Source organism: Pagrus pagrus, assembly GCF_965226575.1.
Source record: "Pagrus pagrus genome assembly, chromosome: 17".
Classification (NCBI taxonomy): domain Eukaryota; kingdom Metazoa; phylum Chordata; class Actinopteri; order Spariformes; family Sparidae; genus Pagrus; species Pagrus pagrus.
This window is the reverse complement of record NC_140201.1, coordinates 15,885,640-15,896,623: the sequence shown is the minus strand read 5'-3', so window position 1 is coordinate 15,896,623 and position 10,984 is coordinate 15,885,640. Positions and strand designations below refer to the sequence as shown.

General features: G+C 38.1%; 2 protein-coding genes across 2 annotated transcripts; one reads left to right on the top strand and one right to left on the bottom strand.

The window, feature by feature from the left end:
- Positions 1-3,201: 3,201 nt before the first annotated feature.
- Positions 3,202-5,429, top strand: LOC311272291 (interleukin-6-like; the record flags this gene model as incomplete). Its single annotated transcript, XM_084378634.1, has 5 exons — positions 3,202-3,217; positions 3,308-3,501; positions 3,614-3,709; positions 3,814-3,957; positions 5,199-5,429. The coding sequence occupies 5 exons, from the start codon at positions 3,202-3,204 to the stop codon at positions 5,427-5,429; spliced, it is 681 nt and encodes a 226-aa protein (XP_084234760.1).
- A 1,649-nt stretch (positions 5,430-7,078) lies between these two features.
- On the bottom strand, positions 7,079-10,922 carry tomm7 (translocase of outer mitochondrial membrane 7 homolog (yeast)). The gene is made up of 3 exons (XM_084379644.1): positions 10,751-10,922; positions 8,624-8,672; positions 7,079-7,463 (listed from the first exon to the last, which is right to left on the bottom strand). Exons 1-3 carry the CDS (start codon positions 10,851-10,853, stop codon positions 7,448-7,450), a joined length of 168 nt encoding a protein of 55 aa, XP_084235770.1. The 5' UTR covers positions 10,854-10,922; the 3' UTR covers positions 7,079-7,447.
- Positions 10,923-10,984: the final 62 nt, after the last annotated feature.

The following is a 10,984-nucleotide window of genomic DNA, read 5'->3' as shown; positions in this document are numbered from 1 at the left end:
TCTTCACTGAAAGAAGAGTAAAGAATGCTTAAAGGATGCTTTTCTAGATGGAAAAGATGTTTTGGCTCTTCTCTTGACCTTCTTGAGCAAGAGTCATCGTGTATGGAAATATCTAGTATGACGGAGGGGTTGTGGAAAATTACAACGTATATCTGAATCTGTATTTGACAAAATATCCAGTGACAAAGACGCAGGACTTTTTAGTGAGAGGAAGCACTACAAGGGGGAAATATCAGTGGGCTAAGAATTGTACCTTGTGGTGTCCCAGCATTTAGTTTGACGTGAGATATAACATGATTTGTGTAAGAAAACATAACAAAAGCACAACATCTAGAATGGCAAGTCTGAAAACCATCTCATATTACAAAGTAGACGACCATCGATATTTCTGGAATAAACTGTCTTCTTTTATTGTTTCTTTTCTTTTTTTTCTTTTTTAAAGTAAAGTTTAGGTTGAAGTACTATCACAGTTATTTGAAAAAACTCCACACACAATGTAGACATGCTTACTTATATTATTTGATGTAACGTAGGATTACAAGATTACTTACGAAATATGAAAAAGTCCTGTAATTTGCAAGATTTAGCTGTGATTAATCAGATAGTGAGAAAGTTATCGATACCACTCTGTATTTTTAAATAGATCTGTGAGGTGTTTTATGAATTCACGAGCCTAATGGATCATTTTAGAGTAAGCTTCTACCAAGTTAGCACACATTTTTGTGATTTAGCAGGTCAGCAAATGTTTACACGTTTGCTATAGCTCTTACTCAAGTAAGACATTATACAAGTGTTAAGGGCTAAGCAATACATTGACCTTGATATGTAAAAAATATAGGGACCTCTGAACAGAAGCAAAAATCTCCAGAAAAAGATTGGTAACAGGAGTGCCCCAGTGGGTGTTGTCCCTGGCTACTCACCACACATTGGAGGTGATGATGGATGGAAAATAAGTAATCCATTAGTAGGAGTTGGCATTCAAATCCAATTCCAGGCAGTCAAGTGGACAGTTACAAGCCCCAAATAAACATGTGGTGTATTGTGAAATACTAAGATGTAGAAGCACACGTCATGTGCACACAGATTTTGGATCATCATGAGGCTGAAAAACTCCAGGTGAACTTTTATGGAGTCTGACAGGTACCCTTTCCAGAGAGTATTCTGGTGAGCATACAAAAGATAATCACATTTCTGAGTCCCATATTAATTGTTGCCATCATATTCAAATCAGTGAGGATTAAGAAAACAATCTTACAGGCTGTGTGACCTGGATGGGACTTTTAAAAGCACTATTTCACTCTCTCATCCCTTTGAACAGCTCCAACTCATACATGGAAATATCTAGTTTCATGACTAATATTGAACAGGAACATGACACACAATCAGAAAAACACCAATTGCATGAAATAACAGTTAACCGTTGGAACACATCCCTTAGATACCCACCAGAATCATAAAAATACCTGTTTGATGGCACAGTGTCACAGACAGAACTACAGATCATGACGTCTGGCCTCGTTAGAGAAAAACATCTCACATCACACAGGTGTTACTAAAACTGGGAAGACTTCTGTACATAGACACGAATGGGCAAATCAGTGTGTTAACGAGATAGATATTTGAACAAACAGATATTGTTTGTTCATTTCGTCTATGGCGATTTTACCATCACAGCCATGCAAATGTAAGGTTTTCAGTGGATTTTCCCTTTAAATTATGGTTGTCCACGCAAGTTATTTCTGTGTGTTTTGTGTGGGTGAAACGTGCTTTTTTATTGTTCCAGTTATTGAAGCTTTTATTTTAAATGTCACTGTGTAGTTAAAGGGAAGGATTACAAACTCTTTATTTGTTTTTTACTGGTAATAACACAAACTCAGAAACACTTAGTTTTATTTTTTCCATAAATTAATAAAATATAAAGGAGAATGGGAAGAACAGTGTTTGAAACTAGAAAGGTGGCAGGGTCCACCAAATATAAACAAAGTAGAACAGTATAACTTTGTGTTATCCTGTAAGGTCAGTTTGTTTATTCAGATCTTTATTTTCCCCAAAACTACATAGTGCACCCTTAACTATAATTTAATTTAATGTAGACAACAGAATCAAAGCAGCTTCTCAATAAATTCCTGCTCTTGTCATTTTGAAAATTGGCACATCTCCACTCCTGCTATCATAACCGAAACCACCCAGTGTTGTGAAATGTACCTAAAAGTCATACTTGAGTAAAAGTAAAGATTTTGTGTTAAAATAGTACAAGCTAAAGTCTTAAAGGTGCACTATGTAGTTTTGGGGAAGAAATTTTAACCAAAAGTGAAAGCTCTTCATTGACTTTGACTTGATTTGTTTATGCCTAAACAAAATAAATAAACAAACCGACCTTAAACAACAACACAATTTCATACTGTTTTACTTTGTTTATATGTGGCGGACCCTGCCACCTTTCAAGCTTCAAACAGTGTTCTGGGGACCTTATTTTCCTCTGAGAACAGCTTGTTTATTCACAAAAATTATTATTCCAGAGTTTGAATTATTACCGCATTAATATCGTAAGTATTAAAATTCTGAGTTTGGATTTCTTCTCTAAAACTACACAGTGCTCCTTTAAAGTAAAGGTTTTCAAATGTAGGTGTATCAAAAGGTACTAAAGTACAATAAATGTAGGTTCAAATTACAACTGAAAGTAAATGACACATATATTACACATGTATATATTTTAAACTATGGGTCAGCCGATTATCCGATGTGATATTCTGTGTTTTTCTGTTCATCAGATCTGTTGTTTTGTTTTTAAATCAATTCCCTGTAAAATAAATTAATATAAAAATGTGCTACCTCTGCAGTCTGCAAAGTAACTAGTAACTTAAGTTATCAAATGAATGTAGGAGAGTAAAAATAATATTTGCCTCCAAAGTGTAGTTGAAGCAAAACATAGCAGAAAATGAAGCTATTCAGTAAAGTACAAATATCTCAAGTATTTGAGTACATGTAGCCTACATTCCATCACTCAAAGCATCATCATTCAGACAAAGCCAACCGGATGCTCGTCGTAAACTTTGACTTCCATGCCTGTTGCAGGGAGGGAAATCCCTGCTGGTCTGAAGACTATAAAATGACAGCCCATCGTAAAGATAAGACAACTCCCTCCTACCCTGACGGGCCTCAGCATCAGAGGAAACTCAACAAGTGCTTCCCAGCAGTAACATGCCCTCTAAACTCAGTAAGTTATTTGCAGCCTGTGGTGCGCACACTTCCTGCATTCCTTCCTCTTTTCATTCATTCAGTCATTCATGCTTTCTCTGCTACACAGACGCGTACTGGCTCTCTGCGGTGATGCTGGCCGCTCTGCTGCAGTGTGCTCCCGGGGCTCCGATTGATGGCGCATTCACTGACAATCCAGCAGGGGACACCTCAGGTGAAGAGTGGGAGATGGAGAGGCCCACTGGCCCACTGATAGCACTCTTGAAGACCGTGCTTGGAGCAATCAAGAACCACAGGAAGGAGGTAAGTGTCTTATCTTTCAGGGATCTCACTGAGTTACTTTTAAAGTTAGATTGGTGTCTCACTTTCTGAACATAAGCTTCACTCCTGACCATCATTTTTCTTTTATCATCAGTTTGAAACTGAATTCACCCCCTTTGGATATGATGTTCTGAACCAGTACAGCATCCCCTCACTTCCAGCAAATTGTCCTTCCTCCAACTTCAGCATGGTACTTCACCCCCTCCTTCATCGACCTGATACACTGATAGAAAAAGAAACTGGCCGGACGCAGTTCATTTGAGTGCTAACAGTGATTTTCTGTCCTCTATCCAGGAGGCTTTACTCCACAGGTTGCTCCAGGGCCTACCAGTTTACACAGTTCTTCTCAAGTATGTGGAGAAAGAGGAGCCACAAAGCCAGGTCCCCTCAACATTCAGACAAAACAGTGACAGCCTGAAACAAAGGATCACAGAAAAGGTAGGTCTGAGATGCTGCATACATGTTGCTGTGGTGGCCTTATCTTTATTATATACAGAGGTGGAAGAAGTAGACTTTGAGTAACAGAATCACTCCTCCTGTTAGTGTTGCATTATTAAAGGGTCACTATGTAGTTTTGGAGAAGAAATTCACACTCAGAATGTTAATATTTAAAATATTAATGAGGTAATAATACAAACACAGAAATATTATTTTTTCCATAACTGAATAAACAAGCTGTTCTCAGAGGAAAATAAGGTCCCAGAACACTGTTTGAAGCTACAAATTTCTTCGCTAAAACTACAAAGTGTGTCTTTGGGATGCACAGTATGTTTTTTTGCTCATATCCAAAATGCCAATATTTTTCATTTTGGCTGATTGCCAATGTTGATGTATGCACATTTTCTCTGACCTAATGGCAAAGAACATCAAGTTTTTCCTGGAGTGGAATTATTATGCCACCTTTTACGTCATGACCCACTGACAGATGCAGACATTCAGTTAAAAGGTCATTATCAGCGTGTCATGGTCACAAATGTCATAATGACGTGCCACTGTTACTGTGCATCCCTAATTCTGGTGGAATTGTGTGCAAATTGTTATTATCAAAATTACAGGTGTAGCTTGCCAAGGAGAAATTAATATTACCCACTTTGTATACTGATGGGTAGTTAAACAATGTCAGTGCTTTGTATAAACTCTGTATCTCATTGTCACCTGCAAAGTAACTAGTAACAAATGATTGTAGTTGAGTACAAATTAAAATGGTTCCTTTCTATATATATATATATATATATATATATATATATATATACATATATATATATATATGCCAGAAGTTTCTCGTAAAAAACAAAATTTTACATTAATTAAATAAACTAAAGACCATTTTGTGTGATGCCTGTCAACATGCAACATGACTACTCAGTCGTCATTACTGCAATATTACATGACCACGCTCATCTTCCAACACAGCCTTGATCGTTATCTCAAGTTTTGTGACTGCATCTTGCCGATTGTGACACTCATGTTGACAAAATCTGTCTACAGACGCACAGACTGTCATATAACCCTAACTAACAGTCCCTAATTGTTTATTAATTTTCATACGTTAAAAATGGAGGGCAGAGTGACGCAAGTCAGTCACTTATGGAAACTTGAGATTATTGTACAATAAAAACAATACAATAAAAAATAGGGAACCATTGATTTTGTTCACCACTGTCACTTGTGCCCCACAGATGAGGCACCCCGTTCAGGTCACACCACTGACCAGCAGCCAGGAGGAACAGCTGCTGAGGGACATCGACAGCTCCGACACTTTCCGCAGGAAGATGATTGCACACAGCATCCTGTACCAGCTCCGCATCTTCCTCGTCGATTGCAAAAATGCAATCAGTAAAAAGGAGATGCTGAGAGAAAGTAGGGCCAACAGGGGTATGACACCTGTCACTCTCTATTTCCAAAGGTAAAAGTATTAGTAATCAATTGTGAAGGAAATTGGGTGGTGTTAAGGGGTACATTCTGAAAGTGCATACTCTGACTATGGGTATGGGTCTATAACAAGCTATGATTGTGTAAATTTTGAGGCCTAAGGGCTTCAGTCGCCCACTGTTGCATAAGTTATTTAATCTATTTATAGTTGCTGAGAAGTGTTATTTATTAGTCATAGGAAAATCCATGAATGTAAGTTTCTTGCACTAAAATGTGTACTTGATAGGGACTGTATCTGACTGCTGATTGATTTCTGAACTGTGATATTACTTGAGCAGCATTGTTACTTTTTATAGGAAAGGTGGCAATAATTGTATCACCTTTTGGTGTGATTTTATATTTACAGTACAGTGTCGACTGTTGTTATTTATTTAAAATTATTATTATTATTAACTGAATTTGCTGTTTATTTAATTATCATGCAACGAGCATAAACTGTGTCAATTCGTGTGGAAGGAATATTCTGTATGCACATGCAGAAATAAAAAAACAACATTTGCATAGATAAGAAACGAGCATCTTCATTCCAACACTTCTCACATTCTCCGTGTCGCACAACAGTTGAGATTTTAATCAGTCTTCTTATATGCGTACGTAAGCTCAATAGAGGCTGGAAAATATGACTATCAGAAATAGATAAATATCTCATGAGCAATGGTTGATGAATCATTACTTCGGTTTTGTGTGGATGTTCCAAGAAATTAGTTAAACATACAACAATCGATTCTGTTTTTCTACTTTTGTCTTGTAATGGACCAATTTTCAAAATCAAAACTCAGCTTTGGTTGACTACAGATTAAGCATCAACGTGACTTCTGGTCGGTGGAAGTATTCTGATCCTTTATTTAAGTAAAAGTACTAATACCAGACTGTGAAGATACTCATACTTCATTCAAACCTTCCTTGAATGTACTATTAACTGGTTATAAAACAGTCTCAATTTAAAACCGATGCCCACCAGAAGACAGGCTATTTCTGTATAGTTATTACAGAATGCTTAATGTCTTATTCTTCACTGAGCACCAGTAGAGCAGCATGACATATTTGGGTCAGATAAGTCATAAAATAAAACTATTTTCATACTTAAATTAAGGAGAGAGCAGCTGGCACTAAATCAAAATTTACTTCCTTTCACCATCGCCATCTTTTGTCCAAGGGGGCCACCCGGATCAACAAAAAGTGAGAGTTCATTGCTTTGAGCAAAAGTACGTATATAAACACAGCCAGCTAAACATACTCAAAGTATCACAAGTGAAAGTCTCATTCATACTCATACTCATACTCATTCTCATACTGCAGTGAAATGGTCCCTGTAAGATGTTGGATTAATAATACAGGTGCATTAATGTGTATGTTGCATTTTAAGGTGATACTAACTTCCCATGAGCTCAGAGCCCTGAGCTCTGTGACAATCTATTTTCAACTTATCCATGAGGATTGTGAATAATTGTTTATTTGACACAAGAAGAATAATTTTCCTTTAGTTGATCATAAAAATACTGAAAATAGCGAGAAATGCTGTTACAATTACCCAGGAAAAGTGCCTAAAATTTGTACTAAAATACAGTATTCAAAGTAAATGTACTTAGTTACATCCCACCCATGCTCCTGATAAGAAAAACAAGAGTGACATTTCAGTGTGGATTTATTTCCAGATATTTTAAATTACAAATAAAAAGAGAAAAAACATGGAATGAATGGTATAACCAAACATCAGCACACACTCCCAACAAATACAGACAGTCCAGTCGAGACCGCAGATTTTCAGCGAAATAGTCTCGATTCCAGCTTGTTAATCCAAATATCTTCTGTCCATGTAGCTGACACTCTCCATTCATGTACTGTATACATGGCCGTAAACAGTACAGCAGCAGATAACATTCATTCCTTACTTCTCGCACACTGGGCAGTATGATTTATGGAGGGGAAAGTGAGGAATAATGTCCATCTCCATGGTCTCGGTGGCAGGAGGGGACTCGCCGTGTGGAGACAATCCTCAGCCCCATAGCAAACTAGAGAAAAGAAAAATCAACGGTCAAATCAGCCCACTAAAAATAAGACGGTATATTAAGGGCTATTCAAAGACATATTACAAACGAAAGATATCCTGTAACACCTGACGTACAGTAACAGCAGAAACCGATCTTGTAAGATATCTTGTGATGCAATGACTGTATAAATATTCGTGTTATGACACTGGTTTAAGATAGCATTCATGTGATTACAAGAATGACTGTGGTCATATGTCACCAAGAGTTATCTATATCTGGTAGTGTGGGAGATCTTTAGTAATTATAATTTAGTAATTTGGAATTTAAAGTCTACTATTCTGTGTTTGGGACTTTGGGTAAAGAAATTAAGTCATATGCATAAATGGCAGCAGAAAAATTTAAAATTGTCCAAATTATGGACAATAATGACCACAATTTGACTGTAATCACTATCACTATCAACCAATCAATTATTGTTAAAAACTTTTCCATTTCTCACCACAATCTTGATAACCCACATGTTGAACTACAGATTTCACTGTGCTGCCAGTTTTTAAAACCGAACCCCAATTCCCCAAAAAACATGATGTTGTGTAAACTTGCACCAGCCGGCCTGTTTAAGGCACAACCAGCAACCACCAGCCCGACCAGAAAGAATCAAACTAAATATTTTATGTCATTACCAAATGTATGTGTATTTCTTTCATTTCAGCCCAGTGCGAGAGTCTTTCCTGTGTTTTGCTGTCATTTTTGGGTGCACTTTCTAACACATTTCACCGGAGGAGTGGAGCAGGGACAGAGACATTAGTCGAGTTAACAACAAGGTGTTTCGTAAGACGGATTAGTTGCACCCGTTTCCTTTTCGGAAGTAAAACATTGTAGTTGAGCAGTTTAGGAGAAAATGCAAGAATTATTTTATTTTCAATTCAATATTAATTATAAACATACAAATATTTGTGTATGCCGTTAATTAAAGTTCAGTGAAAGAAAATCTGACTCAGGAAGTCTGACTTAAAAAAACTCTGCGACTCTGGTTGACATCTCTAGATGATGGAAATATGTCACTGTGGTTAATAGGCGTTAGAAACATCACATTTAGCATCACATTTCACACCGTTTGGTTTCCTGCTTCAAAAAGCACATATGACGGGAAGTGCAAATACAACACAATCAGTTCTCACCTCAATACCGTGGGTTCAGGCATTCCTGGATCCGCTCCTCGTTTGAAGCCTGCAAATCAAAAGTACAAAGGCGGATTTGAGCATACTGGTTTACATTTGAGCAGATGTCTATCTATTAATACAGCTAGTTGAAAGCATCTAGTATAGAAAATCAACTGGCTTATAAGCTATACAGTGTGGTCACAGAGTAAAACATATTGTGTAATGCCTAAAATGACACAGAAAACGTCTCCCCCTAACAATTAGGTGCATTTGTCTGCCACTGAATGCCTTAGCAAGTTTGTAAGGAAATTACAGTGCAAAGCATCAAAGACAGGCTCGGGTAACATTCAATACTGCTACGGGTACCGACTCAACGGTGCCCAAGCCTTATCAGAGAAGTCTGACATCATCAGAGGACTTGCAGATCTAATTTTTGAGGAATGGTGTAAAAGCACAATGTGTTACTACATCAAAACATAGTGGGCAGCACATCTGACTCACCACGTCACAAACATGCACGCTTAGAAAGGAAAAAAAGTCATTTCCCCATTATTTTTTTCTTGTTTCATTCACAGCCAATGGGCGTGTAAACCATGACGCAACTGTTTTCTAAAGAAAAGACGAGAGATTCCTGTAAACATAGCTTCAACTAACTCCTCCCTCAACCATGTGCTACAACTGATTGTTTGTTGGGTACTTTGATTTATCAAATAAAGGACTAAATGGAGTAGACTGATTATCGGCCCTGGCCAATTATCGGGGCTGATATTCAGTATTTTTATTGGTATCGGTGCTTGTCAGATTGCCGATTAAATAAACTAATTCAAAGCGTGCATCTTTGGTTCGGATGCAGCACCCTCTCACACAATATCCCGCCCACAACACTATCTGATTGGTAACACGTCACAGTTAATAGCCTATAAACACTGAATGATCTGAATCTGCAAAGTAACTAGTAACCAACTTTTTCAAATAAATGTAGGGGAGAGAAAATGAAAATATTCAAATAAAGTACCTGAAAATTGTACTTAAGAACAGTACTTGAGTAAATTGTACTCTTGACACAAAGAGTTTAATTTTTTCTGCAAGTGAATATTGGTCCCAAACATTGGTTTTCAGTCTCCTTGATTTCTAACCATTGGCATTGGAAAAAGCCATATCCTTCAACCCCTTATGAGAGCAGATTAAACCTAAAAAAGTGTGGCATGTCTAGTTTCATAATTTAGACTTTTACTGTTGGTTTACACTCATAATTGACTCAGTGTTTCAACGCTGTCTGATCACATTTAAGTGAAAGACGCAGCGCAATTCAGATGGTGGAGAGCAAAGCAACAAATTACATGTTTAGAAAATTCTGCCCTTGCAGAAGTAAACGAGTTGCGGGGAGAAAGTATGACATCAGCAATGGTCTTTCCAAAATGCTGAAGTCAGAGAAGATTCTCTCCCAGAGGGCAACTCCAGCGGCCGTGACGTCACACATGCAAAAAGCTTAACTTCCCCATCTCTACTCCAAACCACAACCAAGTATTTCAGTGCTCCAGACACACCACAAATAACTGCTAAAGTACTTTAAGGACAAGGGGTTTTTGACGGTTTTTGGATCCAAGCTGATGGGAAACTTGAAAAGTTCTGTCTACCACTCAATAATAATCCCCCACATGTTAGTATTTTTAGCCTGACAGCTTGCTTTCATAAGGATGAATAAGAGCAGTGACATCCTCCAACTGCACTGTTTACCAACGTAAATATGATTTCTTCAACACTTCAACCATTAAACACCATCAAGCATCACAGCAGCGTACATGCACTCCTCCTCCAGAGGGGGCATTTACAGGTCTACTCCCTCTTCGTTGTTATTAAAGCTAAACCTGTATGCTACAGAGCCACTTCACTTGTCGTTACTAATAAAACAACATTGCTAATGGCTACCTTGCTGTCTTCATATATTTTTAGCGGTCTATAATGGTTGCCGATTGCGGCTATATTAACTCAAAGTTGTAGCGCCCAACAGCCTTGAAAAAAAAAGACAAAAACAACATATATTAGCTAATAGTTGAAGGTTAGCGTGCTAGGCTAACTGGCTAACGTCAGCGAGGCATGCTTCCTCAGCCCGCCGTAACCCCCCACTCCTGTTCGGATACTGACCGAGGTACAGCACGGTTGGGATAAAACCCCATCGGATAACAAACTGGCTGCACTGGAACAGCTGCTGCAGCCGCTGTTTGGTCTCTTTGCTTAGTTTAGCCATGTGTTTATCCCGAATGGTGAGGATGCTGCCGCTGCTGCCAAGGACAGGGAAGAGGAAGTGACGTAGGGAAGCCGGCTGTTGTTAAATGTGTCCCTCTGTCAGAGGCCGCCATCTTGTGGACAGACGTGCAA

Excerpts from the sequence above, each read along its gene's own strand:
- tomm7 (XM_084379644.1), bottom strand. The coding sequence starts at position 10,853 with ATGGCTAAACTAAGCAAAGAGACCAAACAGCGGCTGCAGCAGCTGTTC. Across the intron at positions 8,673-10,750 it reads CCCAACCGTGCTGTACCTCG|GCTTCAAACGAGGAGCGGAT; the intron begins GTCAGTATCCGA and ends TTTGATTTGCAG.